General features: G+C 43.4%; 1 protein-coding gene across 1 annotated transcript in view; it reads left to right on the top strand.

Moving 5' to 3' along the window:
- Window positions 1–5,367, top strand: part of FBXO21 (F-box protein 21) — a 46,802-nt gene extending 41,435 nt beyond the window's left edge. The window contains 1 exon segment of the mRNA XM_068246029.1: window positions 242–5,367. Within this exon segment, the coding sequence (XP_068102130.1) occupies window positions 242–426 (185 nt within the window). The 3' untranslated portion in view covers window positions 427–5,367.
- The last annotated feature ends 19,331 nt before the right edge of the window (window positions 5,368–24,698 follow it).

Here is a 24,698-nt window from a genome sequence, read left to right as displayed (position 1 = left end):
TAAACAAAAACTTAAAGCATGTAGAGGCAGTCTCAAATATCTTTAAATATTTCAGTTTTTCCCTGCACAGTTCATCCTGTTAAAACTTCAGTTTTTTTGTTTTGTTTTGGGTTTTTTCCATCCATGAATTGTAATGAAGAATTTTCCCCCCAAAAGGTTATCTTGCTAATCTTTTAGAGCAGGGAGGAAGTTCTGGTTTAGATCCACTATAAGGTGAAGCTATTTTCTTCTTTTGTTGCAGAGGATCTGGAACCTCACCCATCTCCAGCTGAAATAACACATCAGGACATAGGACTTTATTTCTCGGAGTTTGCAGGAGATCACTATGTGGCAAATAAAGAACTGCAGGCTCAGTACCCAGAGGATGTTGGTGTGATCATCCAGAAAAATGAGGACCAATCAGATGAATCCCAGCAGGAACCATGATCTCTATCTGTGACATTAATTTAAAAATTGTTACAATTTCCTCTGGCTAATGCACTACGAGCACCTGCTAGTTTAGACCTGTCCTTTAGATATTACCAGGTTCTGTACTAGCACTGGATAGTACTATGAATACAGTGACCTGAAAACATTACACGGTAATGTAAAGTGTGACTACATTTCTCAGAATGGTGCTTAGTGCAGAGGAATCTGGGTTTTCCCTGACTTGTAAGTCCGGTAGCTTTTTGAACTTGCACTTACTTAGCATGCTGAATAGTAATGTAAGATAAATCTAGCTTAAGAAATGCTTTGCTCCTTTCTTAAAACACGAACACAGACTGGTGCATATTGCAAGAAGAAATCAACTGAAAATATCAGCGTTAGCTCTACAGGTCTACAGTTAAGCAGGAGGTCCTGCTTAGCAGATCATATTGCACCTTGTTGTGTTTTTACTTATTTGAATAGGTGCATATTAATGGACTCACTAGTTAGCCATGTTACTACGAGGTAATTGTTATACATTGCACTGAACTATTGTATATATCTGAAATCCAGAGTACATTGATTGATCCCCAGTGTTGATTGTGAACTGTGTTGTCCTTGAAAGGGCCGAAAAGCCTAAAACACAAGCTAGAATATTTATTATAGCACTGACTAGCGTATATGATGTCTCTCAAAGCTGTGCTTGTTGCATGTGATAGACTGCCACAAATACTAGTTGTCAGGTGAATGATTTGTATTCTCTATTATGCCATTGTGGGAGCACAGAAAGCTCCCTGCAGAAGGGTGCCGGGCCGCGCATGCGCAGTACAGCCTGACGGGCGAGATTGAAGTCTTTGTACCGGGAAAGTTCTTTTTTAAGATGAATAGAGCCACCCGGAAGGAACTGGTAAGGAGCCCACGGAGTACATAGGGCTGGAGCAAGCCCCAGATAAGTATAAATTCTTCTATTCAAACCATCTCCGGTTTCCTTTAAGCAATCCTCATGTTCTGCCCTAAAATTCTCAAGAGGAATTGAAAGCTAAGACCTGAAAGTTCAAAGGCATTCAAGACAAACATTCAGCTGACTGTGCCATGAGATCATAGCTGCAAGAGAAAGTCAAGTAAGGGAAAAGCAAAGCAATATAGCGTACAACAGGCAAAGCAAAGACACTAGGGCTACTATTGTGCCAAAATATGCCGTTTTCAGCAAAGTTGAATAGAACAGACACACTGGAATATTTAGGAGCCATAATTCTGAGCCATGGGTGTTCCAGCGCATCCACTGTCAACTTGCAGGGCATGAATCCGATTGTGGGAAGAGAGCCTAAAGCTGGCCACTAACGGTCTAATTTCTAGCGAAAAATCGTTCGAGCGATCAGAAATTCTGATCGGAAGTGAAATATTGGAATACATCGTTCACTACACCATCAATGAACCAATCTTTGCTTCCTATCTATCACAACCAACAAGAATATCCAAATTTTGGTTCCACGAAAATTCATTCGGACGGCTTTTTTTTCACTTGTTCATAGTCGATTGTGTCTACCAATGGAGATAATTTACAACCAATCCGATCAGAATTTTTGATCGCTCGAACGATTTTTCACTAGAAATTGGACGGTTAGTGGCCACCTTTAGACATCAAGTTAAGCTACATACAAACATTGGAGCAAATCTGAAGTGAAAATAAACTAAAGAGATGAACAGTTGTATCTTTAGTCCTACTTGTAAATAGGACTTTCCTTAAATCCCATAGTTTTTATTTTTTATTTAAAGGTTAAAATCTACCTTTAAACCTTTGACTGTGTCAGATACGTGACAGCGCAGGGTTTTTTTGTTTGTTTGTTTGTTTTTTTTTGTTTAATAAATGATTGTCTACTCCCATAGAGGCAAATTGAACTTTAACTTGGTATCTGTTACCTGCACTCAGATGCATTCTTTTCTCAGCTACACTGAGTTGTACAGCTCTGATTAGTTATCAGTGAGAATTAAACTACAAAGAAGCCGTTGTTTAGAGCCCTCGTTTCTTAAAGTGAACCTCCGGAATAAAAATCTACTCAGCAGAACTGAAAAGGCTTGGTGTTTCTTTAACAGTTTCACAGCATCAGAACTTTGTTTTTCTTACCAAAGCATCATTTTAGCTGCATTTTTAGCTAAGCTTCCCCCATCAAAGATGCTGTGCAGAGCATGATGGGATTTCCTCTGTTGTTGTTCACGTTGCCTAGCAACTGGGAGGGGTGATCAGCACACAGGACAGTTGGAACTGTGTCTCATGCTCCCTGTAACCTTTCAACCAAAAAGATGGCTGCCCTCATGAAATCAAACCTTTGCCTGTTCTTTTAAAACAGGGTGGGTAAGAGATTATACTACCTATCTATTTTAATTAACATAACTAATGTAACTTAATGACAGTATGTTTGTTTAGGCTGAAGTTCCTCTTTAACCCTTGCCGTGAGACTCAAAGAAACAGCTGTTGCATGAAAGATCAGCAGGACAGACATGCAGCTGATATTGTTTAAACAGAAATAATTATGGCAGCCTCCACATCGCTTCTACTTTAGTTGTCCTTTATCAAAATCATACCAGCTGACAGAAATGTAGTCTTGTGTAGCAGTTCAGGAACAGTTGCTGTATTGATGCACTGCTCTCCTCTCTAGAAAGGGGTGAAAGGAAGAAGGAAATGGGTGCCCAACAGAGTAACAATAGTATTACTCATTAGAGAACCAGCATGACAATGGCAATAGGTTAACTCTGTACTTGGTTACAGACATTAAACATCGCCAACTTAGCCAAGGTCTGCGTCTTCTGCCGCTCTCATCGCACTTCTGTGGCTGGAAGCGTCCTGCGCATGCAGTGCTACTGCTCATGTTCAGAACAGTTGCAAGCACGATGCAAGAGGTGTATCCTTGCCAAGAAGATGCCTACTCCAGCCGGGTCAGCAATACTTATGATGCTGACAGTGGGACCTTGAAGAAGGACTACAGTGTGGGACCAGAGAGACTTCTAGGGGCTAGAAGAAGCCCCAGGTAAGTAAAGCTTTACACAACTGGCTCACCTTGGATAAATAAACATTTCAGCCAATGAAAATGAAAAATATATATGTGGTTGCACAAGGAAAATACCTGAGCATTCACATCAAAATCTTGCTACTTGTATACAGAAAAGTGTTAGAAACACGCCAAACAAAAGGTGTGTGTTTGAGAGCAATACTTTGCCAGACTTACAGACTTGCTTTTAAGTTAAGCTGGATAACTGTATTGAAGTCACCTAGGCTGAGATGTCTTATATTCAAAATGGAATGTGCCTAGGGAGTGTAAGTTTAGTGGAAACTGTCCTGTTCTGAGAACATTCGTACAGTTTAACAACCACAATTTGTTTCATACTGTTTGTGCAACAGCAGCCAAATTCAGTACATATAATGGTTGAACAATACTGTATAAATGTTTTCAGAGCAGTTATTATAACAGTGCTATACAAAACGTGGGTAATTACTTTGGCCAACCCTCGTAGAGTAGCTTTGGTAACACAAGTATTATAGCAGCTTGAAAAGTGTTTCTGATTTTATGACTTTCTTAGCTGCAAAAACTTATATGAACAGAGACGGCTTAATGCAGCACAGCATTTCCTTGTAGGCTTAGCCTGCACTGATGATGCTTGTGTTTCAGGCTTTGTTCTTTTTACATGGTTCTTTTCTGTGACCAATTTCTTGTTATCTTATATTCCTCCGATAGACAAAGGCAATGGATACATTGCTCTACTCAATGTTGAAATATTTGGAGTAGAACTTCAGTCAAAACTGTTATATTTATTGACAACATGGATCACATGGGTATCCTCTTTCCTTTCTGTTCATTTGACAGTTGCGTTTGAGATACAAGTTGGGACAGTGTTTAAAATGTTACAGTTGTCACCAGAACAGGTGTCGGGATAGATATCTCAATCCTGGTGTCATAGATATCAAAGGTAAGGTCTTCCTACTATTTGGGTAAATGCCTAGTTTCCTAATGAAGCAGAAAAACTTGTATGCAGCTTGTCTGTTCTGCTTCCTTGACCCTGATTATGTAAGAACTGTGGGTCTGTTGTTGGGTTGTACTACAGCCTACTCTCACATGATATCTACCAGTACAGGTCAATCGGATGAACCAGGGTGACTAAGCTGATTAACAGCAAGAGCATCTCCTTTAAGGAGAACCACTTTCTGAGAACCAAAATTCACTATATGGTGATCTGAAACTTAAAGTGGAATTCCAAGCTAAATGTTTTTGTTGGCTTTGTGAAACTAGTGTGTGCTAATCTCTATTTTATTTGTGGAGGTTTCCCTTCCATTCACAAAAAAAATGAGGTGATAAATCAACAAACTTTTACTGAATGCTGCAATAATCCATGCCAATGTTTTGAAGCAACTCCGTGCCTCCTTATCGAAGATCACAATGCAAGATAATGTTCTGGAGTAACTCCATATGGATCTGTGCTCTCGGGCGGCTGCAGCAGTAATCCGTATTTGGCATAACTATTGCTTCAGCTACCTGAGTGCACAGATCCATTGGATGGATTAATGCAGAATTCAATAAACCGTTGATTAACACACAGAATGCTGTCCTGTTTACTACACTGCATTGTTGGCTTGGTCAATACTAATGGTCCTATTGATCATAGCACCCACACTACAGGGCTATACCATAAAGGAGTGCTTCTCTCCTAATCCACTCTTGGTAATAGAAACCCAACAGCAGTTCTTACTCTTCACCGCCCTATCAAAAGTTTGGCTGAAGATCTACATAACATAAATATTGAATTTAAATTTGCCTGTATGATACTAATAACTAAATAAAACCTAACACAGTACAATATATGTCACTTAATCCTGCCTTTTAAAGGCATAGGTGCTATTTCTGTGGATGTTATAAATTATCATTGATGTTTGTCTATTTGGGCCATAAATAAACAGAAAACATTGTAAAATTTCAGTTTTTATAGTACATTTTTTCATTACTTATTTTCTATTCAAAATGTTTACTAATCTGTCCATGGTTTTCATTTTTGGGATGTCCATGCAGAAAAAATACCATTGTAATATAGATTATTCAGGGAATGGCCAGCATTACCGACAGCTGGACTTGTTGAGCATAATAGTGCAGAAGTATGATGTATGCATAGTAACCTATGGGAGTCAATGACGTTAGTTTTGTGTAGCAAAGTAATTTGTATGAAATTGTGCTTTTTCTGCATTTTTTTTTTTAAAATTGAGTCTACCCTAAGTATATAAATAAATTAAATGGCTAAAAACACTATGAAAACATTGCTGTTTCAATAATCAATAGAAAAGCCTTTATTAGCTATTACAGCAATCAAACACTTCATATAATTACAGACCAGATTTTTGCATGTCTCCCCGGGTATTTTTGCCCATTCATCTTTAGCAATGAGCTCCAAAACTTTCAGGTTGGAGGATCTTCTTGCCATCACTCTGATCTTTGGCTCCCTCCACAGATTCTCAATTGGATTCAAAACAGGATTCTGGCTGGGCCACTCCAAAACGTTAATGTTGTTGTCTGTTAACCATTTCTTCACCACTTTTGCTGTGTGTTTTGGGTCATAGTCATGCTGAAATGTCCATTGGTGGCCACGTCCAAGCTTCTCTGCAGACTACCTGATGTTGAGAATCCTCATGTATTGCTCTTTTTTTTCATGGTGCCATTTACTGTAATTAGGTTCCCTTGTACATTGGCTGAAAAAAACAACCCCAAAGCATTATGCTCCTACCACCATGTTTGACAGTGTGGATGGTGTTCACTGGGTTGAAGGCTTCTCCTTTTTTACGCCAAATGAAGGAAGCAGCATTCTGACCAAACAATTCAATTTTTGTTTCACAGAAGACCAGAAGTCGTCTTCTTTGTCCAGATGAGCATTTGCAAAGGCTAAGCGAGCTTTTGCGGCACGCAAAAGAAGTGGTGTCCTCCTTGTTCAGTATCAGTAGAACCCAGCAGTGTGCAGTGCCCATTGGATTGTCTGCCTTGAGACACTGCCACCAGCAGAGCCCAGATTCACCAGGATGGCCTTGGTGGTGATCCCCTCTATCCTCCTGGCCAGCACAGGTGTCACTTTTGGCTTCCGACCATGTCCTCTGAGATTTTCCACAGTGCAGAACATCTTGTATTTTTTAATAATACTTTGCACTGTAGCCACTGGAACTGGAAAACATTTAGAAAGGGCCTTGTAGCCCTTTCCTGACTTTGTGAGCAGCCACAATGCGCAGCATCTATATCAGAGTTTACTATAACGAGAGTCTACTGTGTGTGTGTGTGTGTGTGTGTATAATAAATATATATATATATATATATATATATATATATATATATATATATATACACACATATACTATACACACACACACACTCACACTCATTTTTGTTGCATAATTTGGTTTCTTTTATACTTGTAATAGCCGACAACTGTCACAAGGTGGCAGCTCAGTATATTAGAAGCAACACTTGTAGCTATGGGAAGTTATTAGACCTGAAGAGACAGAGAACGATCATTTGAGAGGGCAAGATCCCATTAATCTGGTGTATGCTACTTGCTATTTTTCTAGGTTGTGCTTTCAGAATTGCCTGTACCAAAGTTTAGAGCAGCATGAAATCGCGAGTTCAATACCAAAATTATAGCTAAATAGGTAAAACAAGGCTGGAGTGAATGTTTACTATTCAGCAGAACTAATTCTTTAGAACATTGAACTCCATGCACACTATGCTTTTGTGCCTGTTTTCTCATCCATTTTTACTGACAGAAGTTTGTCTAGTGTTTAGTGCATTTTAGTTCTCACCACATGTGACATCATCCATCTTAAAATGTCCTATAAATGCCAGTTTCTTGCATATCATCATTTAGTACATGAACAGGGTGAAATGTGGACACAAAAAACTGGCTTGAAAACTGACACTGATTTTTGTTGTTGTTGTTGTTGTGCATGTCAGAATCAGCAATGCTGCTATTTCTATTATTATTCTGTGTGCAATTTGAGATTGAGTTGATGTGTAAATACACCTTTTCCTTGGACATTTTTTTATCATTGATCCTGATCCTTCTGGCTCTTTCTCTTTTTTGTCTCTTTCTACAAATGCCTAAAGTCTTCTGATTGCCATCAGTCAGCTGTGCAGAAACAGACCCCAGCTATAAGGGCTCATTCACACTTGCTGATCGCAAAACGCTAGCGCTTTTGCTAGCGTTTTGCTATGGCGATTTTGCGTGATTAACGTGAAAAAAAATCGCCATTCACACTTGGCGATTTTTTTTTTTTTTTTTTTTTTTTTTTCACCATCGCGTTTAGTGCTTCTATTGCCGTCAAAACGGTCAAGCGTGAATGGGCCCTAAAATACACAATGCCACTACACTGGAATCCTCTTATAGTAAGCTGTTCATAAGGAAAGTCAATGTATACAAATCCAATCCGGACTCGACCAATTATGTGGGAGCAATTCTCCAAGAATTGTCAAGCACCTAACAAAGGGCGTGTAGCCCGAAACGTTGTGCTGGTCTATATGTGTATAACCGCTGAAAATAAATAAGAATTCTTGGAAAATTGCCTCCACATGATTGGTCGAGTACATATTGGGTTTGTTTACGTGGCACTGGTGTCTGTGACGTTTGATGGGCCCTCATCCTGATCTATGACTACCAGTGTGAAATGGACTGTCTCTGAGGCCCGCAGGTTAAGCCTATTTGTCTGCATAAAGAAGGGCACACACATCCATAGTACTAGTCATTTTACCAAGTTTGATGGCCCAATAATAGATTTGGCCAATATTTACTACGGTATTTCTTTGGAAACTGCAAACTTTATCTACTCAAAAGACAAAGTAAAAAAAAAAGTGTATGTATGTATACACTTATATATATATATATATATATATATATATATATATATATATATATATATATATATATATATATATATATATAAAATCTTGACTGACTAGGGAAGAGAACAAGGACATTCCCGTTAATCAGAGATTTTGCAAAGGGCAGGTAATAAAGGAATCCATTTTAATTAATTTTGCATGAAATATGATCTAACTAAAAGATCATCACTCTCCTCTTCCAGCACTGGAGGCTAAGGTGTGAATTTCAGCCTGACCGCAAACCTGAACTAAATTCTACTAAAAGTAATGTTCCTATACCTTTTATGAAGCAGTTATGGTGGCCAGTGGACTCCAGAGTTCCCCGTGATCTCAGTTCAAGAACTGTGAAATATGACACTGCACTGGAAGCATCTGATGCTGCTTACCGAGCGCAGTTTAGCTGTGCATGTGCAAATTCACAAACACTGCATGCCTAGTAAGTTAAAGTGCTTTTGCACACTGTCTCGTTTCTGCATGAGCAATTTCTTTTACTGGGCATGTGCAGTTTATAAACTGGTTCATTCACATAAAAAATGCACTGGAAATTAGCATATTCCTAAACAAACAAAATTGATTCTAGGCTGTGTTTGGGGATATTTAGTTCAGTCACTGTGGTGCAGTATACTGTAAGTTTCGTTGAAAAATATGCCAGAACTCGTGACAGCTAATTTCAGTGCAGATGATTTGGGAGCCACAATAGGCCATAATGAGAATTATGGCGATAGCGGCGCTCAGGGAATAATTTGGGCACCAACAATTGTCAAAGCGCAAATTAGGAAAAAAAAGAGGTAATACGGCCGTCGGCAATAGCCGGCGCCCAAATTACGTGTGCCCCCCCACACTTACGTATAACCAATACGGTAGCACTTAGAGCCCCATATGCAATTTACTTTTACTCCTGAGTTTTCTCCTAGGTGATATTTTCACAACTTATCAATAAAATGCCTTTTAAGCCACCAGCAAGCAAGAAAACACTCAAAATAATTGTATTACTTTTTCACCTACTTTTTTATACTTCTTCAGGTGCAAAGTGCTGAATAGGTATTTTAAAGAGATGATGAAATGTATCTCCTAGAGAAAACTCAGGAGAAAAAGTTAATTACATGTTGGCTAGAGTGTTTTGAGACTAGCTCTCCCCTAATTTGCCATCCCGCTGTGGGCTGGAGCTCCATCCTCCATGTTTCGGCACTCTGGTATTTCTGTGCGTCTTTGTGTCCACTGATATGCTTCAACCTTACTTGTCCATGTTCTAAGACCCACCCAATATTTTTTTATTTTTTTTTGCTTTTGACTGCTCAGGATCAACTGAAAGAATGAAATATTCTTGCTGCTGTAATATTATCTCTGTTTCAAAATACAGCAAAGTCCCTGTTGTCTGGAACTGTCAGGCAACTAGAAGTCTCAACTAACTGGCATGCTTGAGGATGATAACGTGGATAGTGCTTTGAAGGGCAGAAAATACTTTCCGAGCCTCCAGGCACCATCTTCTACCCTCCTTGCAGTTCTCTTTGGCTTTCTAGCATCTGTTCACGGCTCCCAGCATGTCATGGGACCTGATGCGGGTTAGTTGACACTCCGGGAGCCATACAAAGAGTATGTAGGAAAGCCGCTAGGAGCTACAGGAAGGGTAGAAGATGGCACCTGGAGGCTTGGTAAGTATTTTTAGCTGTTTGAGTGTGGGTTTCAGCTGTTAAGGTTTGTTCTTTTTTTCAACCTGTGCCGGATAACGTGGGCTTGTTGTACAAGCACATCACCCCCTTTGTCTACAGTATAAAAATGACTGAGCACCAACCTGTACTCACCTTGTTACAGGGAATCCTCTGAATCCTCAAGAGACTACTCCCTTTCCCTCCACCTTGATGTTCCAAGCTTGGCACCCCCGAAAGTTTGTGCCCACGCTCCCGTACGTGAATGAGCGCAGTCGCAGGATGGTTTGCATCCTCCCAGTAGCATAGAGCCTGTCACTTAAGCTCAGCAGAAAAAGCTGAGGCTGTTCAGCTTTGTGCTACCGCACATACTGTCTGTGCCTGTGCTTGTTGACAGGTTTTGAGGGGCTCCCAGGAAAAGGTGGTGGGGGGCGAAGAAAGCCTCTAAATTATTTAGCACCTTCCCTCTACCTCAGTAAGGACCCATTTGCGGCACTTTTTTTCCCACTACAGGTACACTTTAAGTGCTGATAGGAGATAAGTGTTGCATAGGGTTGACAGGGAGTCCAGAAGGACAATGTTCAACCAAGCATGGGTAGGGGATTACTTACAAAGTAGTGTAAGAGCTTTTCTGTTCATACTGAGGTTTACATTCCTGTGACCTTTAAAAGGGGGTGAAATCAATTTTACAAGTGTACAGTATTATATGTGTACATTACACCTGGCAATAAGTTGACTAAAGGTTTAACACCAGCTATGTACACTAGCTGTTAGTGGCCTCAGGCAAAAAGCAATCCATATACTGAAATCTGAAATGTCTTATGATAGCTTTGCTATACAACACTAGGGGGTGAGCGGTGAAATTCAGCAAAATTCATACCAATGCAAAAATCTTCATTTCCACCATAATTGTTCCATGTGATAAAGCTGCTCAGCACCGTGCTTGTACTTTCAATATCATATAATCATTCCACTTAGAGAGTCAATTAAATGCAAAAAACAGCCTTATCAGCCAATCATTACAAAGCCATTCTCCTCCCTACTATATGCAATCTGACTCTACAATCTTATTTACATCTATGTACTATCAGACCAACAAATTGGATGTCATTAGGATATATTGTTCAGGTAGTCCCTTATGCTGGGTAGACACCATACAATTTTGTGTTTAGATAGATGGTTCGATAGATAATTTCCGTCATGTCCGATATTATTTTCGATTGTTTTTCTGGTCGATTTCTCATAGAAGTGAATGGAAATAGATAAGAAAAGATAAGAGAATCGAGCGGGAAATTGACCGGAAAATCAAATAAAAACTCGTTCGGACGGGAAATCGCGACCACCTAGCATTAACCACTTAAGGACCACAGTCTTTTCGACCCTTAAGGACCAGAGCCTTTTTTTCCATTCAGACCACTGCAGCTTTAACGGTTTATTGCTCGGTCATACAACCTACCACCTAAATGAATTTTACCTCCTTTTCTTGTCACTAATACAGCTTTCTTTTGGTGCTATTTGATTGCTGCTGCGAGTTTTAGTTTTTATTATATTCATCAAAAAAGACACATGAATTTTGTCAAAAAAAATGATTTTGTTTTACTTTCTGTGATAAAATTTGTCAAATAAAGTAAAATTTCTGTATACAAATTTATTGTGCTACATGTCTTTGATAAAAAAAAATCAACCATTCAGTGTATATTTATTGGTTTGGGTAAAAGTTATAGCGTTTACAAACTATAGTGCCAAAAGTGAATTTTCCCATTTTGAAGCATCTCTGACTTTTCTGAGCACCTGTCAGGTTTCATGAGGTGCTAAAATTCCAGGATAGTATAAATACCCCCCAAATGACCCCATTTTGGATAGAAGACATCCCAAAGTATTCACTGAGAGGCATGGTGAGTTCATAAAAAAAAAAAAAAAAAAAAAAAAAAGTTTCCATTTCTGCTAACTCTGCCACAGACTCACCATGCCCCTCTCTGAATACCTTAAAGTGTCTACTTTCCAAAATGGGGTCATTTGTGGGGTGTGTCTACTGTCCTGGCATTTTGGGGGTGCTAAATTGTAAGCACCTCTGTAAAGCCTAAAGGTGCTCATTGGACTTTGGGCCCCTTAGCGCAGTTAGGCTGCATAAAAGTGCCACACATGTGGTATTGCCGTACTCAGGAGAAGTAGTATAATGTGTTTTGCAGTGTATTTTTTACACATAACCATGCTGGGTGGGAGAAATATCTCTGTAAATGACAATTTTTTGATTTTTTTTACACACAATTGTCCATTTACAGAGTGATTTCTCCCACCCAGGATGGGTATGTGTAAAAATACACCCCAAAACACATTATACTACTTCTCCTGAGTACAGTGATACCACGTGTGGCACTTTTTTGCACCCTAACTGCGCTAAGAGGCCCAAAGTCCAATGAGTACTTTTAGGATTTCACAGGTCATTTTGAGACATTTGGTTTCTAGACTACTCCTCACGGTTTAGGGCCCCTAAAATGCCAGGGCAGTTTAGGAACCCCACAAGTGACCCCTTTTTAGAAAGAAGACACACCAAGGTATTCCGTTAGGTGTATGGTGAGTTCATAAAAGATTTTATTTTTTGTCACAAGTTAGTGGAAAATGATACTTTGTGAAAAAAAACAATAATAATCAATTTCCGCTAACTTTTGACAAAAAATTAAATCTTCTATGAACTTGTCATACACCTAACAGAATACCTTGGGGTGTCTTTTTTTCTAAAATGGGGTCACTTGTGGGGTTCCTATACTGCCCTGGCATTTTAGGGGCCCCAAACCGTGAGTAGTCTGGAAACCAAATGCCTCAAAATGACTGTTCAGGGGTATAAGCATTTGCAAATTTTGATGACAGGTGGTCTATGAGGGGGCGAATTTTGAGGAACCGGTCATAAGCAGGGTGGCCTCTTAGATGACAGGTTGTATTGGCACTGAAGTGCAGGAAGCGCAGGATGTTCTCAAATCGTGACCTGGACATGGCAGCAGAGAAGGGGTGATTAGAGGGGAAAATAGATGCAATCAATGCACTAGGGAGGTGATTGGAAGGGGGATCTGAGGGTTTGGCCGAGTGATGAGGAGCCCACACGGGGCAAATTAGGGCCTGATCTAAAGGGTAGGTATGCTAGGGGGTGACAGGAGGTGATTGATGGGTTTCTCAAGGTGTGATTAGAGGGGGGAATAGATGCAAGCAATGCACTGGCGAGGTGATCAGGGCTGGGGTCTGAGGGTGTGGGCGGGTGATTGGGTGCCCAAGGGGCAGCTTAGGGTCTGATCTGATGGGTAGCAGTGACAGGGGGTGATTGATCGGCGATCAGTGGGTGATTAGATGGCAGAACAGATGTAAACAATGCACTTTGGAGGTGATCTGAGGGTGGGTCTGCGGGCGATCTGATGGTGTGGGTGGGTGAGTGATCAGATGCCCGTAAGAGGCAGGTTATGATCTGATAGGTGGCAGTGACAGGTGGTGACTGATGGGTGATTACAGGGGAGGATAGATGTATACAGTACACGGGGGGGGGTCGGTCTGGGGAGGATCTGAGAGTGTGGTGGGGTGATCAGGGGCCCCCAGAGGGAAGTTTAGGACCTAATCATAAAAATAGTGTTGACAGATAGTGACAGGGAGTGATTGATGGGTGATTAAAGGGGTGATTGGGTGCAAACAGGGGTCTAAGGAGTGGGCATGGGGGGGTCTGAGGGGTGCTGTGGGCGATCAGAGGGAAGGGGGGGGGCAGATCAGTGTGCTTGGGTGCTTACCTTGTTGGCTGCAGCCTGCCCTCGATCACTGGGACCACCAGGGCAGGAGGCAGCCTGTATAATACGCTTTGTACACATTACAAAGCGTATTATACACTTTGTATGTGGCGATCGGGCAGCTAGTAACCCGCCGTCGCTTCCGAACGGCCGGCGGGTTATGGCGCAAGGGGGACGGAGCTTGTCACCGACGGCTGATCGCGTCACGCATGACGCGATTGCCACATAACCACGCCCACCGCCGCCGATGGGCGTATTGCAGTTGTTTGGGCCCAGCCCTTGCTGCTGCCCATCGGCTGTGGGCGGTCGGCAAGTGGTTAAAGTAACCCTGAGATCAGGGTGCTTGGCAAATTTATACTTACCTGGGGCTTCTTCTAGCCCCATGAGGTGCAATCCCTTCTTCACCGTCCTCGCCAGCCGCTTGGTTTTCCTGGAATCAGCCCCGGTATTCTGGCTGGTCATGCTTCTCTGCGCATGCGTGCGCCCCGCCACCTCCCATTCTGGTGAGTGTTCTGCACCTGCATAATGTATGATTAGGGAAAACAACTTTAACAAATTATTTAAAGTCTGATAGTTTTTTAACACAGTAGAATCCTTTTTATAGTAAACTCCAAGGTATCAGGCAAAGTAGTTTACTATATCAGTAGTTTACTATATCAGAAACTGTTATACTCAAGCACATTAAGTATACTATAATATTTTATCTGAATCCAGTCTGTAATTGGGGGTAATTTTATCTTTTCAATGCTTCATCAAGCGAGCACATACAGCGCCAAAACTATATAAAAATGCACAGTGCACAATATGCAGGCATTTGCTTGCAATAATCCTGCAACAGCTTGCACAGGAAGCCGAGGTCTCACCAGCTAACGCAGGTACAGTACTGCTAGCACGAAGCAGTACAGCACCGAGCACTATCATGGCAGCAATGCTATGCTGCACACCCCACGTAATGGTAATTTGGAGATATGGCAATCGCCAGACCCCGAATTACATCTTCCTCCAAGTTGCGATAACTCGGAGGGGGAATAGGATTTAACGCTGCCGGGGAGTTTAGCGGCAGCGGGTAGAGCCGTCATTCAGCTCACCCTGCGCGACATGTACCCCTGATAATGTTCTCTCCTGTCCACATTTCTGTGCAGCCATGCACAAGCAAGTCACAGATGACAGGCAAGACCCTCAGTAATAAGACAACAGCTTATGCAGGAAGCATAGGCCTCACCGGTTGGTGCTTTTGAGTTAAAACACAGAGGCCCAGAGTTGTGAGCAGGCTACAAGTGGCTGCCAGCCTGCCCACGGCTCATGGTTTCCCCACTGATGTATTGACGCATGTGCCCACCTACTTTCTATTATAGCTGAATGCTGGGGCCAAAAACAGGCTTACTACATTGTGTTTACTGTATCAGAATTTACTACAACAAAATTATACTTTTTACTAGTACTTGCTGTAAAATGTTTTCTGTGAGTTGAAATGATGAAATTGTACAGCAGTATTGCATGCTGGCTATGCACATGCCTGGTGCACAAAGGCGCTCTACGCTATATTACATTTTCCTTCCCATCTAAGCTCTACCGCATCTGTCACACATGGAGGTAGTTCTATAGCAAGGTATGCATATTATTTATACACAAACAAACCCATGGGAAACATTTCTTGCATCAGCACGGGTTGTGCTGCTGTGTACATCATGAACTACTTAATTATAAAACATTATATGCTTGTTATTTCAGTGCCTAAGTAGACAAGAGAAGTATAATTAAATTACATCATACAGTACAAGAAAGTCTGATAAATACGTGCCTGTCTACTATTGTTTTCTCTCATATATGCGTACATATACATACATGTATGTGTGTATCTATGACCTTCTACTGTCCTCCTCTAGAATGACCTCCTTGCATTAAAGTGAACCTCCGGACTAAAAATCTACTCAGCAGAACTGAAAAGGCTTGGTGTTTCTTTAACCCTCCTGGCGGTATGAAAAAATCCGCCAGGAGGGAGCGCGGCAGTTTTTTTTTTTTTGTTTGTTTTTTTTTAAATCATGTAGCGATCAAAGAACAGGATTTCCTGGAGGGCTTCCCCCGTCGCCATGGCGACGGGCGGGATGACGTCAGCGACGTCATTGGGAGTCCCGATCCACCCCTCGGCGCTGCCTGGCACTGATTGGCCAGGCAGCGCACGGGGTCGGGGGGGGGGCCGCACGCCGCAACGGATAGCGGCGATCGGGCGCAGGCCGGCGGCGATCAGTGTGCTGGCGCAGCTAGCAAAGTGCTAGCTGCGTCCAGCAAAAAAAAAAATTAAGAAAATCGGGGTTACGGGGTTACCGCCAGGAAGGTTAATAGTTTCACAGCATCCGAACTTTGTTTTTCTTACCAAAGCATCATTTTCAGCTGCATTTTCACCTACGCTCCACCCATCAAAGAAAAAAAGCCCGGGCTTTTTTTCCTTGATGCTGTGCAGAGCATGATGCGATTTCATATGTTGTTCATGTTGCCTAGCAACTGGGAGAGGTGCTCAGGACACAGGACAGTTGGAACTCTGGGCCAGATTAATCAAGAGTGTCTGAGACAAAATGCTGGTAGGTTTTTAGAAATCCGTGCAGAACTGTCTCAGGCATCTTAAGAAATCATTAGATAGTGCAGATTCCTTCTAAAACTGTTGTATAATAGGAGGAGTCTCACAGACAGTGCAGTGTGTTAGGGGAATTGTTGTTGCTGAGGTAACCAATACATCAGCTGTATTGATAGCAGCAGCCTCTGAGGAGGAATTCAGCAGGTGGGAGGGGCACATCACAAATCATGTATAGCTTGCACTCTGCAATCATGTCTAGCCAGCAGTTATACATCTGTAGAACTGCTTTCAAGCACTTCTTAATCTGCGCCAGTTTAGGGCTGGATTTGCACTTCTCTTAACTGTAGTGCAGCTCTAGAAATCCACGCTAAACTGCCACTATTATTAGGATTTTAGAACGTTCTTATTATCATGCAGAAGTGTTCTCCCTGCTGGTTAGAACAGATTAAGAAGAAAAGACTGTCGGTAATGCATTGATAAATCTCCCCCTGTGTCTCCTGCTCCCTGTCACCTCCTTTCAACCAAAAAGATGGCTGCCATGAAATCAAACATTTGCCTGTTCTTTTAAAACAGTGTGGGTAAGAGATTATATTACCTATCTATTTTAATTAACATAACTATTGTAACTTAATGACAGTATGTTTGTTTAGGCTGGAGTTCAACTTTAACGTATACAACATTTCGCACATGCTTTACCCTGGCTCTGGCATTTTCTGCCACAACACATCTGTCACTCTCCAACCTTTGATATTTTTAAATATGCCCTCGAAACTCACTTTTTCTGTCAAGCATATGCTCCACCTTAAAGAACAAGTGACATCCATGCTAATCTAGAGTTAAAAAAAAACACATACATAAGTATATAAATACTAGTTGTACAGTACTTACATAACAGATGTATTGCACTGTCCACGTTATGATTCCTGTGAATTTTATAATGGAAAGCAGAGAATCCTATTCTAGACCGTTTCCATCTTGGTTACCTTTAAATAAAGTTAATCCTGACATACTTTCCTCTCTCACTCTTTTTTTCTCCTCTTGCTAATTGTGTATTTGTTACCCGCCCTCCTCCCAGAGTATTCAGACACTCCAACTGAGGTCTATACTAGGAAGTGCACTGCCTTAAAGGGGAACTGAAGTAAGAGTTATATGGAGGCTGCCATATTTATTTCCTTTTAATCAATATCAGTAGCCTGGCAGCCCTGCTGGTCTATTTCTCTGCAGTAGTATCTGAATAACACCAGAAACAAGCATGCAGCTAGTCTTGTCAGATCTGACTTTAAAGTCTGAAACACCTGATCTGCTGCATGCTTGTTCAGGGGCTATGGCTAATAGCATTAGAGGCAGAGGATCAGCAGGGCTGCCAGGCAACTGGTATTGCTTAAAAGGAAATAAACATGGCAGACGCCGGCGCGTATTCCCATAAGGAAATCCCGTTCTGAATGGGATTTTCTTTAGGGCTTCCCCGTCGCCATGGCGACAATCATGATGACATCATTGAAGTCATCGGGAGTCCCGATCCACCCATTAGCGCTGCCTGGCACTGATTGGCCAGGCTGCGCACAGGGTCGCGGCGGGTAGCGGCGCGTCGACGGCGATCAGGTAAGACACGCAACTAGTAAAGTGCTAGCTGTGTTTTAAAAAAAATGAAGAAAATCGGCCCACCAGGGCCTGAGCGGTGCCCTCCGGCGGCTATGAACGAGCTGAGCTCATCATTACCGCCAAGGAGGTTAATACACTGAGACCAGTTGCTGTTGAAATTTGATTTTTATGGTAACAATCCTGCTTTAAGCCAGTTTGCCCTTTGATCTCTGGCCAAGTTGTACTTCCTACTAGATAACCTAAAACACACTGCCTCTAGGTATGAATTTTGTATACTACCCCACCTCTTGATCTCCTATTCCTTTAGATTGTAAACTTGCAAGGGCAGGGCTCTCTCACCCTTTTGTGTTTTGTTACACATGTATTCATATTCATTATGTCACTGTTATTACCAATTCTGTACTTTGTACCGTTCTGTATTTTGTACCAACTCTGTATTTCATATACTGTATTGGTGTATACCATTATCTGTATTATTTTGTATCCCATATTTGTTTATTACTTTGTACAGCACCAGATAATATGTTTGTGCTTTATAAATAAACGGGAAAAAAAAGGGAACCGAAGGCAAGTTTTAACTACAGTTGGGCCGAACGGTTCGCCTGCGAACGGTTCCATGCGAACTTCCGTGGTTCGCGTTCGCGTCCCGCAGGCGAACCTTTGCGGAAGTTCGGTTCGCCCCATAATGCACCATGGAGGGTCAACTTTGACCCTCTACATCACAGTCAGCAGGCCCAGTGTAGCCAATTAGGCTACACTAGCCCCTGGAGCCACTCCCCCCTACTAAAAGGCAGGCAGCGGCGACCATTACGGTCACTCGTGTGCCTGCATTAGTGAGAGTAGGGCGAGCTGCTGCACACTCTCTCTCATAGGGAAAGATTAGTTAGGCTTAGCTTGTCCCTGGCTGCATACCTGTTCTGTGAACCCACCACTGCATACCTGTTCTGTGAACCCACCACTGCATACCTGTTCTGTGAACCCACCACTGCATACCTGTACTGTGAACCCACCACTGCATACCTGTTCATTGAACCCACCACTGCATACCTGTTCTGTGAACCCACCACTGCATACCTGTTCTGTGAACCCACCACTGCATACCTGTTCAGAGAACCCGCCACTGCATACCTGTTCTGTGAACCCACCACTGCATACCTGTTCTGTGAACCCACCACTGCATACCTGTTCTGTGAACCCACCACTGCATACCTGTTCTGTGAACCCACCACTGCATACCTGTACTGTGAACCCACCACTGCATACCTGTTCTGTGAACCCACCACTGCATACCTGTACTGTGAACCCGCCACTGCATACCTGTTCAGTGAACCTGCCACTGCATACCTGTACTGTTCAGTGAACCCGCCACTGTATACCTGTTCTGTTCAGTGAACCTGCCACTGCATACCTGTTCTGTTCAGTGAACCCGCCACTGTATACCTGTTCTGTTCAGTGAACCCGCCACTGCATACCTGTTCTGTTCAGTGAACCCGCCACTGCATACCTGTTCTGTTCAGTGAACCCGCCACTGCATACCTGTTCTGTTCAGTGAACCCGCCACTGCATACCTGTTCTGTTCAGTGAACCCGGCACTGCATACCTGTTCTGTTCAGTGAACCGCCACTGTATACCTGTTCTGTTCAGTGAACCCGCCACTGCATACCTGTTCTGTTCAGTGAACAGTTTGGTGTGTCAGTGTGAAGCAGTACCTTAATTACACTACCTGATTGATGTATACACATGCAAGATGTTTTAAAGCACTTTAGGCCTGTCATTTATAGTGTTGGGCGAACAGTGTTCGCCACTGTTCGGGTTCTGCAGAACATCACCCTGTTCGGGTGATGTTCGAGTTCGGCCAAACACCTGATGGTGTTTGGCCAAACCGTTCGGGTTCGCCCGAACTACTAAATGCCCGGCCGAACAGGGCCGAACAGGGCCCCTGTTCGGCCGAACAGGGCCCTGTTCGGCCGAATACCGCCCCCCTATGGGGTCGCAGGCATAAGGGGGGAGCATGCCCCGATCGCGGGGGGGGTCGGAAATTCCCCCCACCCCCTCCGCTAGCGCTCCCCCCTCTGCCCGCTTCCCCATAAAAAAGTTGGCGTAAAGTTAAATATTACTGGTGGTGGCTGCTGCAGTGGCTGGCTGGCAGTGGTGTGAATGAGGAGGAGGAGTCCGAGTATGACGCGTTGAGGTCAGGCAGCGGGCGGTTCAGCGGTAGTACCCTTGTGGTACTTCCGCCCTTTCTCTGACCTCACGTCCTCTACGTGATGACGCATACGATGGTACGCGTGACGGTGATGGTACGCGCGCAGCCAGCCACTGCAGCAGCCACCACCGGTAATATTTAACTTTACGCCAACTTTTTTATGGGGAATCGGGCAGAGGGGGGAGCGCTAGCGGAGGGGGTGGGGGGAATTTCCGACCCCCCCGTGATCGGGGCATGCTCCCCCCTTATGCCTGCGACCCCATAGGGGGGCCGTATTGCGGCATGTTCGGGGTTCGGGCCGAACATGCCGAACATCTGGCCCATGTTCGGCCTGTTCGGCCCGAACCCGAACATCCAGGTGTTCCCCCATCACTAGTCATTTAGCATTCAATATGATTTCTGCCCTTAAAACGCTGCTTTGCGTCAAATCCAGATTTTTCCCGGGGACTTTTGGCATGTATCCCACTCCGCCATGCCCCCCTCCAGGTGTTAGACCCCTTGAAACATCTTTTCCATCACTTTTGTGGCCAGCATAAATTTTTTTTTTTTCAAAGTTTGCATCCCCTTTGAAGTCTATTGCGGTTCGCGAACTTTAACGCGAACCGAACCTTCCGCGGAAGTTCGCGAACCCGGTTCGCGAACCTAAAATCGGAGGTTCGGCCCAACTCTAGTTTTAACTACAAGTCTAGCGCGCGCAGCTGGACAACCAAAAAGATGGCTTCCCCCATGAAAAAGAATGCTGCCCCCATGAAATCACAAACATTTGCCTGCTCTTTTAAAACAGGGTGGGTAAGAGATTATATTACCTTTCTATTTTAATTAACATAACTAATGTAACTTAATGACAGTATGTTTGTTTAGGCTGAAGTTCCCCTATAAGGATTGGATTCTTTAGAGTTGTAAGAGTTTATCTCTCTCAGCAGCACAGAGGTGGTCGGCAGAGTCAGCTCTGTATTCGTAAGGATAGACAATAAGGTGTCCTATCTCAACTGCTCTCTACTTAATCTAAGTGATGATGAGATGCAGGGGCGTAACCAAGGGTGTAACTATAAATCACGGGGCCCTACAGAAAAACTTTGATGGGGCCCCCCAATGTTTACACTCTTGACTTGCCAACCCCTTGTGACCCTCACAGGGTGGGGCTCAGCTTTCAATGGTCTTAAAACAAGTGTGGCCATCATGATCTTCACACCCATAACAAGTGTAGCCCCAAAACACCTGATCTGAAGGATGAACCCCTTTATCAGAGGGAGTAAAGTAGTAGTTGGGGCCCCCTTACAGCTCTGCGCTCCCCTGCAGTCGCAGGGACTGCTGCCCTCTAGTTACTCCCCTTCGCATAACAGCACCTACGACTACTAAGGGGGCTTGCTCCTCCTCCTTCCCAGTTTGCAGAGTAAGCACAGGGAGCGCTTTTATATTTACCTGCCAACACTGTTTTAGGTCTCTTTCTTCTTCAGGGAACTGCATGTTCTATGCTGCCTTCCTCTGGCTCCCGATCACATGACATGAGCCAGAGGAGGAATTCCAATGTAGTGTAGTAAGGAAGATATGTCTACATAGCTCCACTGTGCTTACTCTGCCAAGCAGGGGGAATGTTGTAAGGGGGAGGACATGAATCTGAAAGTGGCCCCATGATCACTTTCTCAGGGAAGGGGTTTGGGATGGGCAGTGAGCCATTGTTACACCACTGATGGGATGGAGGAATTAATGAACTGCAATTCTTTCTGTCTAATCAAACTGTGTCTGTCATTCACATAGGAAGACCGTTTTGCAAACCTATCAAGCTAGGTTGTAAAAGCTTATAATGAAAAAATGCACAAAACTATGTCCTGCATACTGTATATTCCATACAATATGCATAGAAAACACAAGTTTCTTAGGGCTGTAGTTGTGTATAATTGGTATGGTGGATCTACAAAACTGCTCGTGTTGGGGACAAACCTCTTTATATATCCTTGGTTGTCATCTACACATACAGGAATATCAGGCTTTATTGCACAATGCTGCATGGGAAGTAAAAAAGGGGGTCAAATAAACATGTTGATATACTATAGTTATTTCATTCATTTAATGGAAGGTAATGTAGTTAATACCTAGAACAGATGATGGTTGTCTGAAAAGCACCAACTAATGGCAAGAAGCCCAAACACAGGAGAAAGTTTGTTATAAATGAACAAAGCCTGTCATTCAGCTCACATCATGTCACTGAAAATCCCAGAGGGGGAAAAACTAATTGACAGTATGAATAACAGATAATTAAGTGCTCAATAGCCAGCAATGGATGTTCAGCAGGAGACACAGGAAAAGTGTGGATATGTCAGGTCTGGTGCTCACACAGACCCTCTTTGTTTCCTGTCTCACCGGATGTAGCAGCCAATCAGGGCCTGTCTGCACATCTGGGGTATTGGCCACCTCTACACTTCTCTGGCAAGCTGCACGGCACTTCTGGATTAAATGACAGAAGAACGTTCTCGTAGCGTAAAAGTGTATAGTCTTAAAGGGACTCTGAGCACCTCTCATGAGTATGCCTAGAGACTCCAATCAGTACTGCAAAGTACTTAAAGATGCATACCTTTCTGTAGCTTGTGCTCTTCTGTTTCATTTGATTAATTGCCGATCTACACCAAATAGTTTTCGTTTGATTTCAACTTAAAAATCACGGCTGCTATCTTGGCTATGTTATAACTTCTGGGTCACCCCTGTCTTCTATGTTAGAGAAATGCATCACTGAATGAAGCAGGAAGAGGAAGTGACACGCATGGCCATTGCAAGAGGCTCCTCCAGAGGGGTAATTGCATGACTTTGTTGGAAGTCATCTGGCTTAAAGGCATACCCATAAGAGCTGCTTGGCGTCCCTTTAATTAAAAATTAAATAAAAAATGACAACCAATCTAGCAAGCTGACAGCAGCCACCAGCTGATGTACCTCTGGGGCAAATAAAAGCCTGAAAATACCCGGCTTGTGGATAAACACTTGGTGACAACTGTACCAGCCAGCTGAATCATAGAAATCTACTTGTATAGCAAAAGCTGGCGACTAGATTCAGTCATCCACGTGTCTCCAACGTCACCGCAGCCAGTGAATGCCGGCACGCAACGCCTGTTGGACGGAGCTGCAGAGTGAAGAGAGGCTTTTTTGGATGGCCAATAATACCTCAGATGTGCAGGCGCACCTTGATTGGCTGCTACGTTTGCTATAGGAGTGCATCTCTCTCTGTCTGTCCTCAGAGCTTTGCTCCCCTTCAAGTGCCAAAATGACCTGGCAGTCCTGGTTGTTCACCAGCATGGTATGCCACATGAGATGCACCAAGAATGAAGGCTGTGGCATATCTAAGGAGCTATGGGCCCTGGTACAAGTTTTACATTGGGCCCTCCAAGCACTCTATACATAAAAATTAATATGGCTCACCAAAAAGTGTCAAAGGTGCAAGAAAGGGATGGGTAACAGTTTGTTAGTGACTACTACTAATCAAAGCATCTATAGGAGTGATTATTATTATTACCAGCACAGGACCAATAAAGAGCTAATACTGTGGTTGAGGGAGTGCCCCTCTGGCCCAAGGGCCCTGGTGCAGTTGCAACTTCTGTACCCCCTATTGCTATGCCACCCCCTTTTTCTACGCCACTGAACACCACTGTTACACGGCACTGAAGGATGCATACAAAGCGGTCCCTTGGGCAGCTCTTGGCACTTCAGATCACTGTCTCATCCATCTTATCCCCACCTACAGGAGGCTCCTGGAGTCAGCAAAACCGATCCTCAAGTCCATCAAAGTGTGGTCAGATGAGGCCAAGCTGCAACTTAAAGCATGTTTTGACTGCACTGACTGGAAGTCTCTGGAAGCACCAAACCTGGGTGAATAAGCAGATAACGTTACCTCATACATCAGCTTCTGCAAGGACTCTTGTGTCCCAATGAAATCCATCAAGGTGTACCCGAATAAGAAACCGTGGTTCACCAACAAGCTTATTAGTACACTCTGGAGTGTACTAATAAATTTATTGTTGTCAAACTACACAGTTTGTGTGTCTGCTAGAGGGAGGTAAGTCCACCACTGCCTCCCAAGCGATTTTAAAAGTTTTAAATTTTGTTTTTATCCTTTTGGCGCCTCTGTTCACTTCATAACAAAGGTCCGGTAACCTGGAGGACTACAGAAAGGCGAGAAACGACCTTAGATGCGGACTGAGAGCTGCCAAAAACGAGTACGCTGAGAGGATGAAACACAACCTACGCTCACACGACCCACGTGCTGTATGGAATGGACTGAAGGCTGCTACTAATTACAAGCCCCCTCCTCAACATGCAGAACAAAGCCTGGAACTTGCTGAAGAACTTAGCAGATTCTACTGCAGGTTTGAGCACCAGGATGCACCAGGGCGGCACTTGGTATCGCCCACCTTCCCTCCATGCCCTGTGAACAACACCCAGAGCCCACCACTTCCTTTGGTGGTGAGCGAGGCAGATGTCCTGCGCCTCCTATCAACACTACATGCCAGGAAAGCCCCGGCCCTGATGGCATATCTCCAGCCTGCCTGAAAACCTGCTCTCGGCAACTCGCTCCCATCCTCTCCGCCATCTTCACCAAATCAGTAGAGGAAGGCCAGG

This window comes from Hyperolius riggenbachi, chromosome 1 (genome assembly GCF_040937935.1).
Source record: "Hyperolius riggenbachi isolate aHypRig1 chromosome 1, aHypRig1.pri, whole genome shotgun sequence".
In the NCBI taxonomy this organism is placed as follows: Eukaryota; Metazoa; Chordata; class Amphibia; order Anura; family Hyperoliidae; genus Hyperolius; species Hyperolius riggenbachi.
This window is presented reverse-complemented; position numbering and strand designations above follow the sequence as displayed.